This window comes from Aspergillus oryzae, chromosome 6 (assembly GCF_000184455.2).
Source record: "Aspergillus oryzae RIB40 DNA, chromosome 6".
Lineage (NCBI taxonomy): Eukaryota > Fungi > Ascomycota > Eurotiomycetes > Eurotiales > Aspergillaceae > Aspergillus > Aspergillus oryzae.
In genome coordinates, this window is record NC_036440.1 from 234 (window position 1) to 24,267 (window position 24,034).

Genomic DNA, 24,034 nt, shown 5'->3' on the forward strand with positions numbered 1-24,034 from the left:
ACTCCGGAGGAACTAAAATCAGCGAAAAGGAAGAAGATAAACCTGTAGCCTGCGCAACATGTGGAAACTGGGAAATAGATCTGCATGGGGTCATTTTGGAGGTTTAGTATAATAAAGACACCGGCGTTTCCGTACTGGTTGTTTATATCAAGCCAAGATCAGGCCGGAGGACATGGTAATTGCATAGTTATATCATGACGTAGGACAGATGTGAAACACTTTTGCACTGAGGAATGAACAAACCCCCCGTGCGTCCTTCTCTACAATGTTTTGGAGAACCAATCTTTCGCATGTGCCGCTGCGATGTTGGTATCTGCGCGGTCCGAATACAAGCTCATATGACTGACACCAGGCAAAATCTCGACCCGTTTACCCGGAGCCGGAATCTGGTTAAAGGCTTGTATTTCCAAGTCCCAGGCCGTGATGTTGTCTCCCTCGGCGACAATCATCATCACACGGGTGTTGAGAATACGATCAAGAAAAGGCGAAACGCTGTAATTCAACAGCAGCTCGGCGGATTCCATCGTGCTCCAGTGCTCGTGCAAGGGAGCCTCGCCTTGCTTCACTTGCATAAAGACCTCGTGGACACGAGGGTAAGGCCAGACAGAGAGCTCATCATATGGCGTCGGGGACGCCATTGCAATCGTGCCGTCATTGCCCCCATTGTTGCCAGCAGATGAGGTTATTACACGTTGTCTTCGATCTGCGAGGATCGCTGCCTGAAGATCCGCGAAGCGGCGCTCCCCATGCGCGCGGCGCAGGTTGTTGTAGCCATCGACAACCGGGACAATGCTGACAATTGACTTGATACGCGGGTCGATCGCGGCGAGAATTAGAACATGGCCACCGCTGTACGAGATGCCCAGGCAGCCCAGCCGCGAGGCATCCACATCATCGCGGCTTTCAGCGTAGGTCAAGGCGTTACGATAATCGGAGATCTGCTGCCACGGATCCAGATGCTGGCGGCGGGTGCCTGAGCTCTCGCCGAACCCGGCGTAATCGAAGGCAAGGACTTGTACTCCTTCCTCGTTCACGATCTTGGCTATGTGCGGAAGGACGATTTCTTTGGTGTAGCACCATCCGCCGGCACAGATTACAGTGGGCAGTTTACCCTCGGCACGGTCGGGACGGAAGAGAATACCGGCGAGGGTTTCCCCATCGCTTGAGAAGTTGACGTTGGAATGCATAATAAAGCACGATGGTAGGGCGTTATATAAGGATTATGGTAAGCAGTACAGAGGATGAGTATTTTCTGATAGAGATGCGGCGCAGGTTTGACGTCCTTTATACCCTTCTTGCTTAGTTTAGACACACCATTTCCTGATTCTCAGGCCACTCGACCACTACCACCTCCAGGGCAGCAAACCTTGACATTCGTCGCATAACTTTGATTTTCACAATGAAGGAGACTTTCTTGTGATACCACTGAAAGTGCCCCCGGGGATGGAGTCGGCCCGACTCGGTAGTCGGGGGAAGGATAATATGTACATCGCCGAAAATGGACATCGGTCGCGAGGATGAGTAGCCTGTGATCTCACTGAACATCCCGTGATACCTAATTAAATTGCAGGTGATGGGAGGCTGTGCTTGACGTGGCTGCGGCTCACAGTTTCAAGTAAAGCGTTGCTGTCTGTGCTGTGCTTCTAAGCCCAAGGCTCAAACTCTATTCATCAAAATGCATTCATAGCGTTACTACCCGGCGGCCCTCTACAACTGAAGATTCATTCTAGGATTTTTGACACTTGATTGAGTTCTTTTACCCTTTTCGCGACTTCCTTGACACGCTGCGCTCCCTCGGCCTGGTCACCCACCTACTGTCAAATCAATATGATAGCTTCGCAACAACCGCCATTCGCCGCGCAGAGGGGTTTCACGGCAATAACAGATCGGGTCTATATTCACCATGTATGCGACGAATCGCCCAGTCCACCGCTTGCTGAGGGACAAGAATCGACGACGGTCGTGATATCCGGATGAGGCGACACCTCGCTCAAACATGTCTCGAAATATAGCGATGGCTACCATGAGATCTTCCCTCACGCCAAAATCGTCGTCGTGCTCTCACGTACCATACAAGCAGTAACCCAGAGACATGAATCCAGAATCGAAGCTATGATGCCCGTCATTGATATAGTATTTCCAACCCGATGTACCTTTAGGGCAACATCAGTGCTACTGCTAAGGGTGATGGGAATAAAAATGTACCAGAGCATCCAGAGCGAGAGCGAATCCTACTTCACGCAATGTCGAATAGCAGGCGCCATTCTCCTTGCCGCCACGCTAGTCGCGTATCAGTGTCGCCAGGGCATTGATCGAAAATTCCGCGTCTCAATGTTAGTGTGCGATTCAACGCCTGGTGGTCTGGATTTCGCTTCGCAGGTGGGCCGCTGGTCATGGGCGATAGCCGTGGGAATATTCTCATCGAGGTCCCTCCCCACGTGGCTGCCATTCATCACGGTTACCCAGGTTCAGGCCGTTGTATACATGGTACTGTGGGCGAACTGGACCTGGGAGAAAATCTGCAGAATTGAACCGTCAGGTATATGGGCGAGTCGAGTTATCAACGACCTTGCTGTTGTGCCCGTCGAGTCCCACAGGCTCTATATGTACTCGAGGGAAGACGAAATAATCTGGTGGGAAGACTTAGTGCAAGCTGCTGATGAGGCAAAAGCTCTAGGCTACCGCGCTGAACTGCGGGTGTTTGAGGGATTACCGCATGTCGGACATATGAGGCTGCATCCGGAGCATTACTGGAAGGCGGTTTTTGAGCGCTTGGGAGGACGCTCATTCGAAGCGGAGCGCTGAAACGGAGCGAGGGGAGACCGCAGATTAATATCAGCGGGAATGCCATAAGCATTGGGCCACTATATGTATGATTGTTGCTTTTGTTTAGTTAGGGTTGCCACTCAGGCCTCTAGAAATATGACTGGTCGAGGACATATCATTGAAGCTGCTCTTAGCACGAGAATTGGGGTCGCAACAGGATGAAGAGAACCTCTTGAACCGAGCATGCCGTTCCATAATTCGCACTATAATCTACAAGCGATGGAATCAAACATTAGAGAAAGACCTATCGGAAAATTCCAATTGGTCCGAGTGCGTACAATGATATGTCGACGGAGGAAAAGGCAAGATGGACCGTTTCAAATGCGTATGAGCCAACGAACTATCACTAGAACTCGAACCTGAACCCCTATTCTGCCTTCCCCGTCGACAAGCGAGGTTCTCATGACGTTTCCTCAGACCCTCTCTCACCACCACCCGGAGACTCGGGACGGACGAACAGAGGATACCGATATGGAGCTCAAGTGCCGACAGAATCCAGATCGGACAAGCAACCCACGGCTCGTCATAGGTGTGGAAAAGCCCGAAGATATAGTTAGACTTTAATGCTCCGCAAACGCAGATGAGCATACCCAGAAGGAACATGCCTAGCACACCAATGCGCCTCTTAGTCGGTAAGTTCAGTTGCCAGACAATGGGTCCAGGAAGTAGCATCACCCAAAAGTCTAGGATTGTCATCACCGTACTTCCGCTGAAGATAAGTACCTCGCGGCTCGCACAGTGGTGTGGATAGGAAGGGCGGAATGACGGAGGGTTGAAGTCGTAGGCGGCTTTGAATGGACTGTGGGATCAAAATTTCCTCCAGTGAGCAAATATACGGAGACAACAAGGCGAACCAGCACTTTTGACTCGAATAACACGAACCTGCACCGAAATACTAGGCCGAGGATGTAGGCAATATATAGCCCAATCGCAAAGAGAATCGTCGCATGGATGACGCGAATGTAAAGTCTCCAATGCAGATGCTGTATGAGACGTCTATAGAAGACAAGAAATGATACTCTCACCAAGGTAGACGCCGAACAGAAAAGAACGAAAGTGATAGTGGCCAACACGTTTGACGGACGATACATCTTTGGAGGTAGATCCCACACATGCCTGTCGAGTAGATACTCCCATTTGCTTAGCAAGACGGTGATAGTGACGCCGGTAGTTGGAAGCTACATAGATTGGAAGGTGAGCGAGTGCGCCTCGCTGGGAAACTAGACGGCTGGGCTTTCTTTAATCGGCTGGACTAACCATTGCAAGGCCAACGAGAGTATCTTCTGCACAAATGGCATGTGAGATTCTAATCTTTGCATAGAATCGAAGACACAGAACAATACCCGCCAGGGTGTAGAAGGTAAACACGATGATTGGTAAAGTGGGTCCTCTGGTCTCCGGATTTGCGGCTGGGGCTGGCCAGCTGTCCACGATATTGGGAGGAATCGAAATCATAGCAAGTTATATGATGTACTCTTTCCCATATGTCTCAATTCTTAGAGGCTCGGGGATTCATGCTTGTTGAACCTGTTTCAAGGATAATGTGAAGAACAGCACATTTTATAGACCAGTAGCCCCATGGCATAAATATCTCCTTTGCGGAGAATTGCCTTCATTAGGGGTATTCTAGACCACAGCCAAAGGTACTTGTCGTTTAAAGTTTGATTTTGGTGGCGACAGCATGGTAGATTCCCCTGTTTCAGTGAGGATGGGGTTAGCTTCAACTGTGAGAGTGAAACCCCTGGTTTGCTGACTGCTAGCGAAAGACTAAATGATATTTTACTGTCCCTCTGAGCAATGGGATTGTAGGGCTTTGAGTTCCTTTTATTTGCCTCAACGCGGTGCCACGGTCGCACTTGAGAGGGAAGCCAGGTCGAACCAGGATTTTCCCACTGAAGGGAGGTTGAGGGTTGTTTGAAGGGCAAGATTATGTATTGGTACATGTGATTCGGCCCGAATCTCTCTAATGTCTTGATGTCAGCCCCGAACCAACTGCAGGGAGTTGCTCGGCAAAAAGATATCTCGGTATTCGTGGACGTCCTCAGATCCTCTCGCCCTGAAATTCATGGCTCGGTCCGATTAGCAGCGATAGAAGAGCACCGAATACCGGATTATGGATGCCTCCGAAACCCAAGAGAAAAGACAGAGACATGCAAGCGCTGGGAATCGCTCGTCGATTACTGCATGTTTGCGATGTCGTACGCAGAAGGTGATCACAGCTCTGGTCTTTTCCCTACTTTTGATATGCCTAATTTGCTGATATTAATCCTACATATTTAGCTCAAGTGTGGCCGTGAGCGCCCCGGGTGTGCTCGATGCCAGCGAGTCGACGCGACATGTTCCTATCCGTCGCCCCCGAATCGTCGGGGCCCACGCCCACGTCCGCAACGTGCTCGGCTTGCAGCAAGGGCAACTGAACGCACTCATCTGCTGGGACATACTCGCTCTTGGCGAACACCCTTTCAGCAGCCTTACAGCGATCCGTCATCGCCGTTGCAACAGACCTCATCTTTGAGGGCTGAACCGCAGGGCCAGACCAGTATCTCTCAAGGCCAAAGCGCGATCCTAAATCCCGTTAGGCTTAATGCGGATCTTGAAGGGATACCGCTTCGTCCGAGCGACACTGTGGTGGATGACGCATCCGTAGTGCTAGCTACAGGAACGCCTGTATTGCTCGATGTACACGCTGAGTTGACTCGTGCAGCTTGATACCAGAGATCCTTGGGCTGATTCCTGATTTTGTATCTTCATAGTCTTATCCAAATCAGCTACGGACGATGAGCTCCATCGCAAAACCAACAGACTCAGCACGTACCCCAGACCAAGACCAGCCACCCCTACCTCCAACTGCCCTTTGTCTCGCACTACTCGAGCTCTACTTTACGCGCATCTATAATGCGTCTCTATTATTCCACAGACCTGTTTTATTTCAACAATATCTAGAGCAGGAGCTTCATGGCGCTCTTCTTAGAGCCATGCTAGCGTTAGCAACACTGTAGGTTCTATTGTGGTCCATGCTACCGTTCCTTTCTACTAGAGAATTTCTTTGCTTACCATGATATCTCCAGGTTCCTTCAACCCTGCGATTCACACAATGAAAATGACAATATTGGAGATAATGCGGAATTGAAAGTCCTGAGTATATACCACTCCTCTGGTCTTCCATGGGCGAGAGCTGCATTGAAGGAAGCTATGGTTGCGGCCGTGGACAGGCCATCTCTCATGATAATTCAAGCGCTTGTGTGCCTTCAACACTATTGGTTCGGGATTGGCCAGCCTTATCAGGGCAATCTCTGTCTTGGTAAGTTTCTATCCGTCGATTACAGCAGATAACCAACTCCACGCAATGCTGGCAATATGTGCCTAATGGGGAACTACAACGGTAACAAATTCATATAGCATTAGCGTCTCACGCGTGCCACCTTCTTGGATATAACAAGAAGTTCCGCAATGGTGTCGTCGATCTTGATCAGGATCTGATCCTTGAATCGGAGCTCACCCGGCGATGTTTCTGGGCCTGCTGGACATCAACATGCATCGTCATGGAGCCAGAGCCATATGTCAAATCCTCCTGGCAGGAAGTCGCCATGGTTCCGCTTCCTGGGGTAATTCGATCCACGCCGTCTGGTTACAGGGTAATTCTGGGCGAAATAATGGATGAGAATTGGAATACGAGCGTCCTGCCGCACGGGACAAAGCCCCTCTCAGTTCAGGCGATCTTGATTAAAATGGCAGGTGTCTGGTAAGTCAGCAGAACTACCTCGCTATTCCAGAGATATGGCGAACACCAACTAATTAGGCGGTACTTGCCAGGGCAAAGGTACAATTGCTGTGCAAAGGCAATAAAAGCGGTTCTATACTCTTGGAAAGATTTGAGTCCGGACTGAAATTATCTCAAATAGCAACCGCACTATTTGACGATGCAAAGCCTTATAGAAACTCCGATTCACATCCCCATCTCGAGAGTAACTATAACCGCGCTCAGACGCCCCAAGACCAACAAGACCTGCTCATCATGCACGATGCCCTCTATCACCAGTGCCAAATCAGCATCCATTCAATGATCGTGCCCTTATTCTCGGGCATCGCGGATGAAGACACCTCGGAGAAAACAGTAGAGGCAGCCGACCGGAGGCAAAGCGCAAGAACTGTTGCAGAACACGCTGATTTACTACGTCGCCTATTAGAACCGTATCTCTCCGGGCAGCGTCATGTTTCATTTCTACCTCCTCTTGTCAGCTATGCGGCGTTTGTAGTTGGTATTGTTTTTCTTCTCATGGAAATTTCATGCCCAAGCCGAAGCAGTGGAATCAACGTGAATGGATTGGGCGTCGAAACCTGTGGGAATGGCAATGAGAATGGACAAGGCTGCAGATTAAGCGCCGTGCAATCGATATTGAATCTACTTGATATCCAGAGGGTTTATTGGAGGGCATTGCAGCGCCCGGTAAGACTTTCCTGGTCTCTCGGGGTTGTCGACTGTCTGGAATTGTGCAGAGTGTTGACAACTGGCTCATAGTGGGAAATCTTGCATACTGCACTGCAAGGAGAATTTCAGAAGCACTCAACACGGAATCTACATCAACAGGCGAATATTGGAAGTATGTTAGCTAAACCAGAAACCTCCAGCAACGTGCCATATGGAGAGAGAAACAGGATTTGATAACTAATATGCATCTATCCAGGTAATCACCCGCAAGCAGGCAATGATAAAGAAAATCCCCACATGTCCGCACCAGGATATTCTCAAGTGACAGAGCCACCAAATGATCAGCCACGTCCTGTTGCTAGTATGGTGAATGACCCCGCAGAAGACCGACCATTGTCGGTAGTTCAACCGATCTCTCGTTTGGCTACTAATGTTAACGACAATGGTTTCGAGGCAGCGGCAAGTGAAGCAGAAGCAAATGCGATCGATCCGTTGTTTAGTGGGGTTAATGTCGATGGACCCCAGGACTATGATTGGTATAACCTGTCTTTTGTGGAGGCTGGATTTGAGCAATTTGCTGGTCTTGAACTCTCGGCTTTGTCTCAACACGGGTGGCAGACATTTGGGTAGTTACATCTGCGAAGGTCAGGTGGTAATGCTTACATGGGATCTTGAAGAACACAGGGGGTTTTTACTTTTAGGCAGGACCAGAGAGTCCAGTGCCGCAAGCTCCCAGGCTGACGTTGTTCGATAGCGTGGAAGTGCTGCCCCTACGCAGACATCTCTCTTTAGAGCTGGGGCAATCTTGTAGCACACATCTCACCTCCGGAGCGCACATATTAGTTATATTGTAGAATTGTCCATTGCTGACCTTCCTAGAGCATTTGCTGGCGTGTGAATGCACAGATATTCTCATACATGCACTGCCTGGGGAGACCACTCGGATGTATTCACACGGGGGAGGCTATTGTTTTTCTACGTATTCCGACAGATCCCACCGTACTTCAGTACCACTTGTGCATCTCGAACCAAGACGTGCAGACAGGCGACGAACGCCGTCTTCACCGGACTGCTGTGGGCCAGATGCCTGCATTCACCTTCTAAGCACTGGCTGCGAAGCTCTATCTCAAGATGGCATGATGCAGCATATAAGAACCTTTCAACCTGGGAAGTCGGGTACTCGAATGTCTTGCGTGATATCCCTGCCTTCGGGCAGGTGGGTTATTCCCAGGTTAATTGGTCAAGCGAAATCATTGCGCATATGTGATATCAGGTACTGAACACCGACTATATAGAGAGGGTGGACCAATGTGCAAGTCGATAAGCTGGGTATTCGCTCTCTGGGCATTGGATCGGGGTGGGGGAAATGTAGCACGCGTTGTGCTGGTCGGCCCTGACAGTGGTCAACGGTCATTGCATATACATATCTTGCTTCCAAAACGTGAGTGTCGTAGCCTCGGCTGTCTAGACGGGTACTATAGTTGAATCCTATCGATTCGTGCTACATACGCCCCACGCCGTCGCATAGTCCGCTGATATAGAAACCATACCGCTCACTAGCGAGAGATAGAGTGCGTTCCGCAGAGTAGACTCGATAAACGTGCGCGACCATGTCGTCCTGCGCGGCTGGAAAATGTATGGCGAGCGATAGTCATTCGCGGGGACCTAGATCAAGGGCCACTCACCGGAGGTTATTGTTAGGTACCCCGTAATCGAGGTGGGTCCCGACAGGATAAGCTTGACAAGCGTCACAGTTTCATAGGGGGAGGCCCGATCAAGAGTTCGTTTGCTTGCCGCGTCCATGGTAGAAAATATGTCCTTGTGTTCGAACGCGGCGACAATGAGCTCCTTAGCCACTGCGTACGAAGGCCATAATTTGTTTGATCATCGACAATGCCCAGATACCCGCGAAATTCTGGATCAGCGACAACTCTGGTCGCTATAGCCGAAACTTGCCTCGGTTGGCACGCCCGGACGTGTTATACCATCAAGATAAGTTTGGACCGATAGTCTTTACTGGCCCTGGAATCATGCTAACACGAGACTACAGTTTCCGGGAAGATTGTCTATGGGCTGTTACGAAAGCCGTCTCTACTTTTGCCGCCGCGTCAGGGGTGGCGAAGCGACATAGTTTGCTTTTACAGTATGCTCATCTCAAGAACACACTTTCACAAGTCAAATATGGCCTAGTAACAGCAGTATTGATAGTGATCGTGTATATAAGGAACTAAGCCGGAGTATCATGTCTGACGGGTTGAGGGGTGATTATCCTTCAAAAGCGGCACGTTTCTTTACTTCTGGAAAAACCCATTCGCCTCCAATAAGAGCTTGTGCTGGACCATAAAAACGAACTGGTTGACCAGGAATCAGATGAAGGTTGTTCATGGAACCTTGGGTGCAACTTACGGCTGATCGATATCTCTCCTCCGCCGGGTGGTGCAGGGAGCCAGCTGTATATGCTCAGCATCTTTGATCGTATGATAGAAAGCAACTAGGAAAGACGTACTTGGAAGTCCAGTTTTTTGGTGGCTCGATATCCGCCGGCTGAAGCAAGATCTGAAAGCTTGCGTTCTTAGAGTCGGTGCCGTATACCGGAGCGCCATCTGCATAGGTAAGATTGGATCGGTCGCCCAATGCGTACCGTTCAAGGGGATTTGCCACCAAATATTGTTCCTCGTTGTATACAGTGATGCTCCAAAATCCCTGTTTAGCAAGGGGAGGTTTGCCAACAAACGTAATCATATACGCTTCCTTGGGTCCCAATGTAAGGGCAAACTTCTTTGTTTCCGGTTCGTGGTACGTTGGATAGAGAGCCTCCGTAGCGTCCAGGGCCAGATAGCCATACCGGGCCAGAAAAGACCGCATCTTGTAGTCTAAGTTATAATCCCCCTGTGCGGATGGAGCCAGCCCAAGCCAGCCATGTTTTAGGTCCCTAATATTCTTGGGGAGATAAGCGTGTGCACTAACTGCGGCCTCTGCCATCTGTGCCAGGTGAGTCAAATTAGCTCCCACAGGCTTGGAATAGCCGTCCTGAATACCGGCCTTGAGAAGCATTGTGTCGACACGCGAAACATCAGAGACATTGCGCGGCGGGTTATGTGGTGTAAAACGCGCTGTCATTTGCATGATACGCATGGGAAGGTCGCGGGCAAGCGAGGCATTCAGCATTGCAGTCGTCAGCTTCGGCGCGTACGGCTTCGCCTGGCACCCTCCAGGTACCGTATAGAGCAAAGTATGGTTTTGGAAGGTGTGAACCATCTCCAAATCATTTTGTCTCACGAGTATGCGGGCGTCGACAGCCCCATATGGCGTAGGGGCGTTGATTAAGCCTTGATACCCGTCACATTCAGGACGCTCAGATTTCCCTCCACAATATGTGATACCCGGCTCCTCACCCACACCGAAGGCATATCGGACACGATACTTGCCCGGGGGACTCTTGGTAATAGAACCGAGATTGGCATAGTTGTTGCCATACCTATTATAGTATCGTATGAGCATTCATTGATGACAAATGGGCGAGCATGGCAAGGCGACCTACACATCATAAAAAGGGCACACCCAATATCGGTCTGTGATATTGGGGATTTCGAACACCAAATCCTCGTGTGACATGTCTAGTATGCTGTGAGAGTACAGGGTGTCCACGTTTGGACGCACCACACTCTTCCGCCCTGGATTTGCAAGCTGTCGCTGGTGGTGGAGGCTGTTGGTCCCATGCTCTGACACAATAGGAAGGGCTAGTTCCGAGTACGCAATAAGGGGATATCCATACTGAAAGAGGTTTTCAGCAAGTGATTTTCACTTAGGAAGGGTAGAACACACGATCAACGAGAATTCTGTTGCCTCATTCAGGGTTGCATCACCCGTGCCTGTAGGAGATCTGGCAAATGTAGTTAGCAGGAAGGCCAGAAAGGCCGTCGCCGTCATCAAAAAAAACATTCTGTGGAGGTTCGACAAACGATGGTTTTCCTTACTGGAGGCCATAGGCTGGTGCTCTTATATTGATCATAGATATGGGCTTACCGAGGCATCTAGTCGGTTATGCTAGTTACCTCAGAAGATTATTAATGCGCTTAGTGTAGAGACACAAGACGTAGGATGCTCACCACCTACAGTTTCCTTTTTAGGTGTCACTACCCACACAAAATATTAAACCATAACTCCACTCTCACCGGCTCGGAACTCGATCTGATTTGCTTGATTCACCAGGTGGGGTCCAATCTGCCTGTCGATCGACCGAAAGGCTATCGGCGGCCGGAGCAACGTTAATGAATAGAGCAGAGCAGAGCAGAACTGCGTCACTCGCGTACGACACTCTTGTAGATCATCATTAAAGCTATCTATGCACCCGTTCAAGCACGTTGAACACAATCGATGAAGGGAGGCGTACTTTAGGACACAACGATACTAGCGCGGCTGGGCCCGTTATACCACATAAATCGAAGTGTTCCAAACCGTACTTCTATGAGACTGCTCAGCTCTGTGTACGCAAAAGCTTTAGCAAACGGACGCACATTGCTTTTCCGATCGGACGGACTAGGACAGGCGGTTACGCTACGGACGATATAGCGCCAGCCTGACCGGATGTCAATGCTGGCAGTCAAGCCAGGCCGCGGGGCGATAGGAAAGCTCTCATCCAGACAGACCAGACGGCAGGGACTTTTAGGGTTGCTACAGTGCCACTTTATGACTGACCTCTTAGCGTAGATCAACCCTATATGCAAACATACCATAATCAACGAATCTCAAGCGGTGAAGTGTAGGGCCATCAGATAGTAGCGAGAGGAACTGCTTCCATAAAGTCTAAACTGGAGACGGTTTGCAGTCATCACAGTAATGTTGTTCTTATGGTAACTGGGAAAACCTCGGCAGCCATTTTGGCTTCTCTTTCGATAGTGGCGTCCCCATTGGCTGGCCTCCAACCTGACAGAATTTGAGGAAGATGGTGAAGAGTAACGTATTATAAAACAAGAAGAATGGAGAGGAACTAGGAAATGAATTATATGTTCAAGTAAAGTCGATAAGATCCTCACTACATCTGCATTACGTAGTATTGGTGTTAGCCAACACTAAGAAAGTGAGATATTCAAGGTATTTATGTTATCAATTATCGTCACGATCTACCCTTGAAGTAGTAAATTCAGGCATAGTACTACGAAATGTAGCTATTGAGCATGTCATTACATGTCTCAAACATAACTTTTAGATGACAGTGACGAATAGGAGGACATAGCCCACTTTTACATCACAAACAATGCCCTGAAATCCAAGTGGAACATTCTCAGTGGCCTTCCACGCCTCTTCACGCATCCCATTGTCCTCATTAAACGTCGGTTTCAAGATGTCTGGGTTTGCTCATTTTGTCACACGAGGGTGTTGATGTCCTCGTACCCTAAAATAAGCTCAACAGGGACTTTTGGGCAATGCATCAGCAGCCTAAGCTCCAAACATCGCAAGTACTTGAGACTATACGATATATACACATGGATGGCCACTAAACTGCACTGAGGTCATATGCACGATATCCGCTACATTGGCCAGCATTCTTGCCCTGCTTTTCACCGGAATGACGGCGATCAAGTAATACACAAGTATCTTTCCAGCCGTCTGATCCAACAACAATCAGAGCAATATATGGTCCACATTCGGATACTGGTCGAACAGGTTGAAGACGTTTCGATCTTCACCGCAATCACGTGACATCCACACTCCGGCCAACAACTCGCGCAGATGTTGAACATACGGGTAGAAGGCGGCTCCACGCACTCTCGAAATGAGAAAATGAATCCGCTCCCTCTCGGAGATGCATGTGGCTTCAACCCCTGCCATTACTACGGGGAGGACCGCGTGAGGTGGACACTGCCCTGTAATAGAGAGGCAGCGCTCCAAGTCGGCCGCGATTGCCTTAGCGAGCGTTCCTGCCCTTTCGTCTTCTCGTCCAAGCGGGTATTGAAGTCGATGTAGAATTAATAATGCGACCGTACGATATACGTACGCCTGTGATAGCAAGGTTGTGATTTCTGGCTTCGACTTCCCTGTAGACGAGAATTGATCCGGCAAGCATGGCTCCCAGCATTCGATGTCTGCGCGCAAGTTGTTTATGAAGCTGTCTGACGATGTGCGCGGGCTAGCCATGCGTAATGATGATCCCACTACACATACTTTGTACAAAATTGGCAAAAGCTGACAGCAGATACCGGCGGACCGGTGGACGACTCCCAGGCTCCATACTTGGCATTCAAGCATGGGAACCTGTCGGCGGAATAGACAATGGGTCGTGTCCATAAACTGCAAACCAAGTAACTCCATACAAGAAGTAGCGTCGTCGGCCAGAATATCTGACCAAGGCTGAACCAATGCGAGGGTAAAGCGGCAGATTGTGCTGGCTGTGTGCCCGCCGATGAGTCGATGGAAAGAAATTAGAGTGAGTCCCAGTACCAGGAAATTACAAGCCTCCTTAACACGGCCAACGCGAGCTTCACGCAGCAGTTGAAGGCCCTTGGCGCATCTGTGTAGATCGGAATCACTGGCAGCAAGCTGTCGCATGGTAGCGCGCTTAAAAGCTCCAGCGACAGCCTGATATGGCTCCATCAGCAGTGCAGGGGCATCAAGGACGTGAGAACATAACGTCTGTTGCATATACAAGCCTAGAGAGGGGCCAACAGAAAACAATAGGCATATTTCAGCAATGGCAGGGACAGGGATTCCGGCTAGGAGGATCACCTGACTAGTGGGCACGGGGGCTCTTCGGCCGTTTTTTGACACGTAATTTAGAGTATTGTCCGTCTTGCGTGGTGAAAAAGTGGAAGCAGCTTGGAAAGGTGCATCAGCGGTCAGAGTCGCCGTCCTAACATGGCGCATTTCATATAGATGCTTTTGTAAGAAGGTGCAGGTGTGGCGCAGGCGAGCGCAGCGGTAGCATGCGTTGTTAGAAACACCTGGCAAGCAACGGGATTTGATGGCGCGACAACGGTCGCAAGCTGCGCGACGGGCCATTGTGGGCAATAGAGGTAGAAATGTTCTATCAAATAAACTGAAATGAATATATTGAAGAAAGGGGGGAAGGAACCCGAACTCAGTAAACTGAATGTTGGGCGCAGGGACCTCACTTCTCTTACCGGTCACGGATTAGCGTCGGACGCATTCCCCGCGTTCTGATCCTACTCTATCTGGACACGAAAACTTCAGCGAGATTAGTCAGATCCAGACTCCGAAGGGTTTCGTTACTTGTTCTGCTTTTCTTCCATAACTTCGGATGTATGGCGGTCGGTTGGCCATTACTTTGCGGGTCTTCCTTGCTTGCAGCAGCTTCCAGGACTTCCCTTGTGACTGTAAGCTAATCGCCGAATGTGCCACAAAGTAAGGCCATGGTATCTGTTTTTCCTCTTTTGCAGCAGCTTTGAGCATTTCCTCCGTGACCTGAATCCGATGACCATATTTATTGAGAAGGATAGCAATTGTATCTCCGCCGAACGTGTCCGTGATTAAAGCGGTCAATGTGTCCGACATAACAAAATCTCTCTAAGCCCCCTATAAAAGCACAGTCATCAACCCCTCTCCACTTTCTAGATTGTTTGATGCAGCTCTGACCACTTTCTCGGTGATCGAAATCTCCTCTACTCGCCTCTCTAGCAAAGTTATAATAAGGATCGTTTCTTTGCTTGTGTTTCCAGCAGCAGCACTGACTATATTTTCAGTGATGGATAGGCCCTCTCCGTAGTCGTCCAACATCAAGCTCAGTGCTTTGAACCTGTTTATCTCGTTACTTGCTGCCCGTATCGCTCTCGCTTCTATTCCGTGATTGTTATCCCATTTCATATTAGTGGAATTAAACCTCACTTTGTAAATAGGGCTCACTATTTTGATTGCGTGCTTTCAAGGTGAATATATTAGGTACTTAGCAGAGTAAGTAGACAGATCTCAATCCTCCGTGGTGTGAAGTTGTTCCCTGGGACTGGGTGGGGTAGCCTGAGCATGGCTGGGTAAGAGATTGACTAGGGGTTGAGTCAATAGACTAGAGTAGCTGTTGGATTTGTACGGATGCCTGGAGAGAAATGTGATTACTGAGTAGAGTGGTACGGGTAACCCGAAAAACCTGACCTGAACCCGCCCCAACCTAGCTCCCGGTTCGAGTGTATCAACTAAGTCCGGCTAGAAGCCAGTGGCTGCCCACCAGGTGAACAGGGATGACTTAGGATAAGTCTGTTTGGAGCAGAGTGAGCAGTCGCCCCTTGAGCACATTCTATCAGATTAGTAAGGAGTCAACCACTGGGCACAATCTATCTAATGCCATGAAGGTAGCAGGCCAGCAAAGAGCAGTGTATTAGAATTTTTTCGTTCTGTTTAATCCATAGGCGAATATCTATTCCTAGCCCGGCTCTGGTTCAAGGCGAATCAGGGGAGTGTTCTTCGTATTCCACGATCAGCTCTACGGGCAGTTAAGAAAGTCCCCATTATTCCCATGGCGCATTACTCCACAGAACTTGACCAGCGTTTCTTTCTTCTTTTCCTTGACCTCGAAGACAATGCGATCTGGGAGATCTGTCACAGCTTGTCCACCATAAACATTACCAGGGCTGTCCTTGTCCAGAGGAAACTCCATCTTGTTATTTCCACAGTGAAACGGCAATTCCTCATTATTGCCAAAATAATGCGGGTAGTTTCCTAAGCGACAGTGAGCAAGGCAGTCAACCATGCAATATACAAAAATCACTCACTGGCTCCGATTTGTTTACCATCATTGGCATACTGTGCTGCCTGGATAAAGGCCTTCTGAAGCTGCCCCGAAGAGTATTCCACTGGCTTTGCGTATCTGTCGGTCTTGGGGCAGGTATGCGACTTGTCAGGCTTTGCGCCAATCTTCAGCGTTTTGGAACGCTTCACAATGTCGCTTTCGACTTCCTCGTAGAACACACCCGGTGGGTCGGATCCCTCCGAGAGGACGGCCGCATCGGCGACTGCAGGCTGAGGATAGGCATTTGCAATCTGAGCGACCAAGGCGCCGGCCAGAAGGGCATTGATAGCAAAAGTGTAGATGAAGGAAGGCATCATGGATAGATGTGCCAGGTCAGAATCGCGAGAATGGCTTGGCAAGCGAGGCTGTTCTGTTGAGATGAGGTAGTTGTGCGCTGTATGGGAGAACATAGCAGAACATCATCGTGCCTTTATATCTTGAGTTCGACCCCCTGGTGTAAGGTGAGAAAATAGGTCTATATGCAAGGTGATCATAAACGGCGGTTCAATATAGTGGTCCATGTTAGATGTAGACCAGGGTCGAGATACATGGTGAGATTATGGCAGGGATTAGGGTAAGACGGTGCAACTAAGGGCGTACAGCGACTTTAGCAGGCTCAGGAAGACGGAACATCCCCCATGGGAACTTCATGAGGGTTGGCACTTTAGCCATATAGCGATAAGAGCAACACTGGACTCAAGTGCAAATCTTTAGCCGTTTAGATGATAGGGTTGGGCATACATTAGGATACATGCCAAGGCTCTATGTACCCGCCTAGGGCTGGAGTTTCATAAGGCAGAATAATTATATGGCAGTCATCGTGGGGTCCGAATCGGGAAAGCAGTCCGATTACCATTCATTTTGGTTGCATTGCTTCAGCAGGCTGCGCTGTCAAATCAGCCTTGGAGGAAATTTCCGCCCCACTCGGGTCTTAAGAGCAGGGATGCGATAAATTCATGAATCATCCCCATGCTGACACGCTCTTGTTCCTCTTTCCTACCCACCTCCTCCTTTCCCTTCTTTCCATGTCTCCCAGAGCAGAATCGACAACACCATGCACAACCCGATCAGGAATCCTGAATATGAAGCCTTTTTCAAGGCCAAGAGCGAGCATGATTGGCCTCCTCCGGCCCATATGATTGACGCGCTCCGATCTCTCCTGACCGACCCTTCTCTTCCCGCATCGGAAGCAGCCAAACGGGCAGCGTCGCTTTACATCGAACAGTCCGATCCGAATCCAGATTACACCTCACTTTGGCCGCTTCTCTACGACGCGGTTGAGAAGTTTACCGAACAGAATGACCGGCTGCTTGACTTTCTGGTCGAGTTCCAGAGGCTTCCCGATCATAACGGGGCTTTCCACAAGCTGAATGGACTCAGTGAATATTTGGTGGAATTTGTCTTCGACTGTACGTCTTGCCGCAATTTCATGGGTTATAGCAGCTAATTGGGTAGATGTGGATCACCCGTTCTATGATACTCAACGGGACCAAAAGCGTCAAGGCTGGGTCAATATCAATGCCTTCACGGCCAAGCTCCATAATACCGGCATTCGTCCGGAGGGCCGCGGCCAGCTCCGTCACGGAAGTTGGGTCCTGAGGAAGACACTGGAGAAGGCCCCATGGGAAGTATTCCATCATAAGGACATCGAGGAATATCTGGAATGGTTGCAGGACGGGTACGTGGAGGATTATGAGGGCGAACTGGACGAGGAGTACAACGACAAACGTGATCACTTTCTCGAGGAAATTGACATCAGAACCCTCAACGGATGGATACCGGGTGCAGCACAATGGATCATGCTCTGTGGAAAAGAGATCTACGGGATGGAGGGCTCCCTGGGGAAGGAGTGGCCCACGAAGTGGACTGGACAAGAGGGATGGTCGAAGCAGCGATGGGCATTCTGGAGAGAAAGGTTTGAATGGGCCAGCACGGTGACTGCTCTAGACCGAAAGACACGACAGCTTGCCCGGCAAATGGTAGATGAAATGAGACGAATTGAAGGGGAAGACACCCGGCAATAGAGGAAGGATCATGCATGTGGTTGTTTAATAAGTTAGGGTTTGGAATGAATTTTTGATATTAAATGGTTACTTATCCCAATCCGGCAAAGTATGAGAAAACCACTTAATTGCGGGGGAAACCGTACAGTCTCTTCCACAACTCTCCGACTACCGCCATTTGATATTATATATTACACTTCCACTCAGGATGAGATCGTGTCTACAATGTCGACATGCTAAGCGCAAGTGTGTCCCCACCAAGGATCAATCATGTACCCGCTGTCTGCGCCTTCATCTTGGATGTTCCCACTCGCAGTCCAAGCGAGCCGCTGAGCTCAGGAAACTCATCCCCAACCTCCCCGCGGAGTCGCAAGATGGGCCCAGCAGGCTAGAGGATTTTCTGTCCGACGATTCCTCCGTTGCGCTGCTCGTGGAGGAGTATCTGTCCAAGATTCACGGTCGGCCCCATAGCATTTTTCATACGGGGTGTTTGTGGAGGGACATTCGCGACCGACGCATCAGTAAGGCTTTGCTTCTAGCGATCTGCGCCATGGGGGCCCATGTCTCCAGTCGGCCAGATCTACGATCTCTCTACCCTATGCTCACCACCGAGTCGAAACGGTTACTCAAGGTCGATCTGGAGCGTGTGTGTCTGGAGAATGTTCAAACCTGCATTTTAGTCGCCAACCTATGCGTGGCACATGGAAATCCCTCGTCGGAGTTTTTGTTCTTTCGTAGGTTTGCCCAGTTACATGCGCATACTGTGTCAATGTTTCATCTAACGTGGCACTAGGGACAGCAATTGCCATGATGCAACTGATAAGACCATTCACTCACCAAGACAGTAGCAACGCAGTCTCACAGGAGCTCTGGATCCGAATCTGGTGGGCTCTTTTTGCCGCGGACAATTGGTGCTCTTCGAGTCTGGGCTTCCCTCGCCAGATGAAGGACTGGCCTCGGCCTGACCGATCGCCTATGGATGAAAACATATTTGCTGGCATGGCTCCAGAGGAAGCATTGCAGGATCTGAATGAACCATGTCAGAACCCTGGTCTGTGGGCACACATGGCCACGCTACATGAGATTTTTGGTCCAATCCAGGAACTCAATTGGCTCGCTGCCACCAATAAAGAACTACAGCCAAGTCAAATGGAACTCGATACAGAGAATCTCGCCCAACTACTAGATGACTGGCAAAAGGCACTCCCAGAGGAGGTTCAACTGACAGATCCGAACCTCGTCGGGCACAGCAAGCGAGGCACCGGGGGCATCTTCATGGGCCTCCACCTTGCCTTTCATCACTATGCTACATTACTCTTCTACCAGTATCTGGATCCAAAGTCCGCACTGACAATGCGTGGTCGACAGTTTGCAGCTCGATGCAAACACCATGCGCTTAGTTATAGTATATGGCTTGCCCGTGGGAGAAGGCAATCAGGATGCGAGGCCGTGTATCCAACTGTCGGCCATATGGCCATCGTCTCCTCTTCCGTTCTTCTTCACACCCTCCTATTTGGAGAAGAAGAGGAAATTGCACAGTCCCATGATTGCCTCAAAGCAAATTTCGAGGCACTACTCGAGCTGAAAGAGTACTGGCCTAATGTGAACACCATGGTGAATGACCCCTTTACTCCATTATAGGGAGCTGTCCCTTTTGTTCACATACGTTTACGTCTGGCTAACGGTTTGCGTAAGATTGATCGGTTGATGGAATTTCAAAATAATTGCCTTCTCCTCTCTCATCACCATCAGACCCATCGTCTTGATCGTTGGATGGTGCGATTTCTTCTTGAGTACGCCCTACCACTTGATGACAAGGTAATCGCCTCACCCACGGCCTCGGAAATGGAAATTATCTCTGCGCAGGCACAATTATTCTCTCGAAAAGGTCGCCTGCCGGAGTTTGGAACCGGCTAGGACGTTCTATCTGCCGGCACATCTTAGAGACATTGTCACGACTAAATCATGCCGCCATATGAGTAGAATGCTTGCACACTTATCTTGATTCTAACACCTAATAGACAATATTTGGGATAAAAACCATCCCATTCGACTACCTAAAAATGTCCGGGAGCTGGAGGTGTCTATATAGGGTAATTTATCAAGTGAATAAAATGTCCTCTAACAGTTCCGCTTTGCAGCCTTGTGTCGTCAGAAGCCAGGGCGGCGTCCAGCTCCACTTTAGAAGTAGACGAGATGTGGCTCACCTCCATCACGCTAGAAGACAATTACTTGTTTATGTGCCATCCTTCATCCGGATTACCTAGACAACCAGAATAGCAATTTCATAAGGATTGCTGAAACTGACAGAGAAATTGCCACCAGACCCAGACAAGGTTGTGGTGGTGATGACACTGCTTTCACCTCCCAAGGACGGCAAATTATTGACGCTTGTGGAATTCGGCGCAGTAAGAGAGATCAAAGTAGCAGTGGACTTCGACGAGCCCTCGACATTGACCACCACGGCATTAGACGATCCGGTCTCCCCATTATAATTGACGAGCTTGAGGATAGTGGAAGAACTGTTGGCCGTTGCGGACCAGTAGACAGGGCCAAATCCCCCATCCGTGACGGTAACTGGTAGAGTTCTCGTGCCCATGTTCTCCGCGAACAGCTTTTGGACATAGTAACTGATGGTGTAGAGAATCTCGTTGGCGGTATGCTTTATAACAGCCACTGTCTCCGGCTCTTCATTGTATTTCTTGATCAATGCACCGTAGGCAGAGCCGACAACGACATCGGAGTTTCTTTCGCAGCCTAAGAGAAATATGGCCTCTGCACAGGACATGCCCAGGGTCTGAGCACCAGCTTCACCTTTGTTAGAGCCAGTGTTAGTTGCTGCGTACTCGTTGATGAAGACAGGGTATTCGCGGCTGGCATGGTCGAAGGTACCAAAAAGAGACTCAAAGTAGTTTTCATTGCCGTAGACATGGAGATCTACTGAGCTGCCTTTGGTTGTCACTGGACTTGGATTGATAGTCGAGATGAGATTGATGGATGGGTATGCAGCATGGATGGCGTTGTAAAACGCCTTAAACCGGTATGAATTGTAGGAGTTGGTGCCCCCATTCAAATAGTCTTCGTTGCCAATTTCAATCCAATTGATGGCGAAAGCTGAAGGAAAGCCCATTGCTGCTCGCTTGGCTCCGTAAGTAGTCGATTGGTCTCCCTGATCTAGTTAGCGATGTCGACATTCTCAAGTCCTGATCCGCATGTGTAGGCGTAGACGAATATTATAGGCAGCGGTCAACTTACCAACAGGAACTCCAATTCATCCATGACTGAGTCCACGTATGGTTGCAGATCAGCTTCAGCCACGGCCTCGCCGTCGAGGTAGAATCCAGCCCAGATGCCTAGCATCACCTCGAGGCCCAGATCACCTGCCATCTGCATCATCTCGAGAAGCCCAAATCCATCGGTATTGATATCACCCCAAGTACCTGGACGGCCTGGGCGGTCAGTGAGTGAACCGATAGTTGCGTTCCACCTCCAATAATAGGGAGAACCATTGCCTTCCATGTTATTTCCACCGGGCAGTCGGACATATTTCATGTTCATGTTGCGCAGGGCATCAGCCAAGTCTTCACGCACGCCATTGTCGCGGTTCTGAAACGTCTGCTGGAATAAGCTGAGAATGTTAAAGTAGACGCTCTGCCCAGCTAGCTTTGATCCATCAAACGTGAAATAAAACGTGCTGTTAGCATCGGACGCAGCTTGGCTCGGCTTGAAGCTCGACGAATAACTCTGTACCCATCCGTCAGATGGGGTCTGGTCGATATTGATGCTTGTTGAACCGAGAACCTGGTCGGTCGTATTGCTATGGAAGAAGCAGTCAACAGTGCCAGAGTAATTGCCTCGCATATAGAGACTGGTGATATAATCCTTGCTTGCGTCGACATTGAAGCCCCAGAAGCCTTCGTTGTAGAATCCTACGGTACCCGTCGTCCCTGCGGGCACGTCCATGCGCAGCTGGTAGGGGAGACTGGAGGAAAGAACGGGCGAGGATGTGTCGATAGCCAGCGAGACCCCTCCGACTGGATTCCAATAGTCCGTATTACGGTCCAGACTTGCAGCCCCATTAGATGAGGATCCTTGGAAGGCTCGATTGCGAATCATCTCCCCATAGAGACCAACGTCGCCGGAGTGATAGATGTCCTGTGGGTGATCAGCACCTATTTCAACATTGTGAAAATAATGAATATGATCATCAGGAAGAATTAACGACCAACCTCATACAAAAGCCCGTAGAGAAGAGGACTGGACTGGTTTCCACCAGACGAGGCGACATCGAGTGTCAACGCCGCCACGCCAGCCGCGAGCGATAAAACGGTAGACAGAATCATCTCGAGAGAGATTATCGCAGGAATCAGGTGAAATGAGTTTGACAGAACTCTGGATTTGATTTAAGGACATGTAGAGGTCGTGGGTCTAGCTCTATATATACATGTTTGTGGAGACCCTCCCCGCATGGTCTGATGCACCTGAGAGACCGTGTAGTTCTAGAGCATAGAGGCCTAGCGAGACACTACCCCAACATTGGCCAGTATTGTCAAATATTCGGTGAGAGCTGTTCCGAAGAGGCTTCCAAGGATGCAGTCACCAGGTCCACTCCCCCGCAGTGCTCTGGATCCACTGTCCGGGGTATTGAGGAAAGGCAAATCAAGAATAAAATAAGGGGTAAACTCATTAGAGACTTGGCCTCTCCCAAAACCGCAAATCACCGAGTGGGATGCGACCCCTGCAGAAGACTGGGAATACTCTCGTCCAACGACTTTCACTGCATTGTCTTGTGTGGATATCAACATTGAAACTAGTCTGACAGGGTCAGGGCTAGGAAAAGGTAGATTGACTGAGATAGAAGTTGCACAGAAACTTGAAATACTGGAACTACTGGGATACTTTCATTTACTAGTGTAAGATAACTACTAATCTATAAGCCCTGCCCCGGGTTTGTTATGAATGGGGCGGTCGCCTTGGGTGGCCATGGCCCAGGAGTGAAGGGAATCTTCCACTGATGTCTCCCCGAGCCCACTCTTTCCTCCCTATTACCAGACCCATCTGCACCAGCTTGAATCTGTACTACTGCGTGGCAGTTTGGTGGGACAATCAGGTCTAAACAGAGAGTCATTCGTTCATCTCGAGCTCCATCGGGAACCAGCTTCCATGCGCAGCTCCAGTAGCCGTAGACGCTTTCGTAGGATACAGTGGCATGAGTCAAGGAACCTCCCGGCTTTGGAGAAACCAGTGCAGACTTCCAGCCAGCTTGAAGGGGCCGTAAGCCACCCACAGTCTCATGAAGCCAAGCGACCACAGAACCCAGGGCATAATGGTTGAAAGAAGTCATTTCACCGGGGTTGATGGCACCGTCTGGAAGCATACTGTCCCACCGTTCCCAGACCGTGGTGGCGCCCATAGTAATAGGATATAGCCACGACGGACAGCGCTCTTCGAGAAGCATTCGATAAGCCAGGGACAGGTTATCAGACTCCGTCAAAGCGCGTAGAATGATCGGCGTACCGGCAAAACCGGTGGCGACACGGAACTTTGCTATACGCACACGCTCGGCAAGCTGAGACCTAGCCGTCGCAAGTTGTTCCTTGGTGGATAAAAGACCAAAGACTATGGCTAAGGAGTAAGCGGTCTGGGAATCACCAACTACCAGGCCAGATGACGTGATGTACTTGTTTTGGAACAAGGTACGGAGACGTTGGGCCTTTTGCCTGTAGTGTGCACTCTCAGTATCCCGACCGATGATGGCGCTGATATTGCCCATAAGAGATGTGACATAGACGAGATATGCGTCTGCCACTAGAGTCCCCCTTGTTCGGCAATCACCAGGTTCGTCCGGTGGCGCCTGAGGGTCGAGCCAGTCGCCCAATTGCCATAGCTCAGGATCCCACAGTCCATCCTTCCCTCGCCGAACTCCCTGGTCAAGCCATAAGGCCATACTGGAATACTGTCGATGTAGCATGTCGCGATCGCCAGATGAAAGATATAACGTCCAAGGAAGAATGATCACCACATCACCCCAGACGGCCT

At 49.8% G+C, this 24,034-nt stretch overlaps 8 protein-coding genes across 8 annotated transcripts; 4 read left to right on the forward strand and 4 right to left on the reverse strand.

Annotated features, from left to right (window-relative positions):
* Positions 1–260: 260 nt before the first annotated feature.
* On the reverse strand, positions 261–1,187 carry AO090020000720 (alpha/beta hydrolase; the record flags this gene model as incomplete). The annotated part of the gene is made up of 1 exon (XM_001824942.1): positions 261–1,187. The coding sequence occupies one exon, from the start codon at positions 1,185–1,187 to the stop codon at positions 261–263; it is 927 nt and encodes a 308-aa protein (XP_001824994.1).
* Positions 1,188–1,827: 640 nt separating this feature from the next.
* Positions 1,828–2,805, forward strand: AO090020000719 (uncharacterized protein; the record flags this gene model as incomplete). The annotated part of the gene is made up of 2 exons (XM_023237878.1): positions 1,828–1,924; positions 1,979–2,805. 2 exons carry the CDS (start codon positions 1,828–1,830, stop codon positions 2,803–2,805), a joined length of 924 nt encoding a protein of 307 aa, XP_023092953.1.
* Positions 2,806–7,552: 4,747 nt separating this feature from the next.
* AO090020000717 (uncharacterized protein) lies at positions 7,553–8,009 on the forward strand (the record flags this gene model as incomplete). Its single annotated transcript, XM_023237879.1, has 2 exons — positions 7,553–7,791; positions 7,940–8,009. 2 exons carry the CDS (start codon positions 7,553–7,555, stop codon positions 8,007–8,009), a joined length of 309 nt encoding a protein of 102 aa, XP_023092952.1.
* Positions 8,010–9,441: 1,432 nt separating this feature from the next.
* On the reverse strand, positions 9,442–11,289 carry AO090020000716 (uncharacterized protein; the record flags this gene model as incomplete). The annotated part of the gene is made up of 6 exons (XM_023237880.1): positions 9,442–9,482; positions 9,608–9,705; positions 9,762–10,733; positions 10,797–11,029; positions 11,081–11,138; positions 11,282–11,289. 6 exons carry the CDS (start codon positions 11,287–11,289, stop codon positions 9,442–9,444), a joined length of 1,410 nt encoding a protein of 469 aa, XP_023092951.1.
* Positions 11,290–14,788: 3,499 nt separating this feature from the next.
* AO090020000715 (uncharacterized protein) lies at positions 14,789–16,306 on the reverse strand (the record flags this gene model as incomplete). The annotated part of the gene is made up of 2 exons (XM_023237881.1): positions 14,789–15,048; positions 15,976–16,306. 2 exons carry the CDS (start codon positions 16,304–16,306, stop codon positions 14,789–14,791), a joined length of 591 nt encoding a protein of 196 aa, XP_023092950.1.
* A 1,056-nt stretch (positions 16,307–17,362) lies between these two features.
* AO090020000714 (uncharacterized protein) lies at positions 17,363–18,016 on the forward strand (the record flags this gene model as incomplete). The annotated part of the gene is made up of 1 exon (XM_023237882.1): positions 17,363–18,016. One exon carries the CDS (start codon positions 17,363–17,365, stop codon positions 18,014–18,016), a length of 654 nt encoding a protein of 217 aa, XP_023092949.1.
* A 789-nt stretch (positions 18,017–18,805) lies between these two features.
* Positions 18,806–19,636, forward strand: AO090020000713 (fungal specific transcription factor domain-containing protein; the record flags this gene model as incomplete). The annotated part of the gene is made up of 1 exon (XM_001824936.3): positions 18,806–19,636. One exon carries the CDS (start codon positions 18,806–18,808, stop codon positions 19,634–19,636), a length of 831 nt encoding a protein of 276 aa, XP_001824988.3.
* A 622-nt stretch (positions 19,637–20,258) lies between these two features.
* On the reverse strand, positions 20,259–22,338 carry AO090020000712 (uncharacterized protein; the record flags this gene model as incomplete). The annotated part of the gene is made up of 3 exons (XM_001824935.1): positions 20,259–21,164; positions 21,251–22,150; positions 22,225–22,338. 3 exons carry the CDS (start codon positions 22,336–22,338, stop codon positions 20,259–20,261), a joined length of 1,920 nt encoding a protein of 639 aa, XP_001824987.1.
* Positions 22,339–24,034: the final 1,696 nt, after the last annotated feature.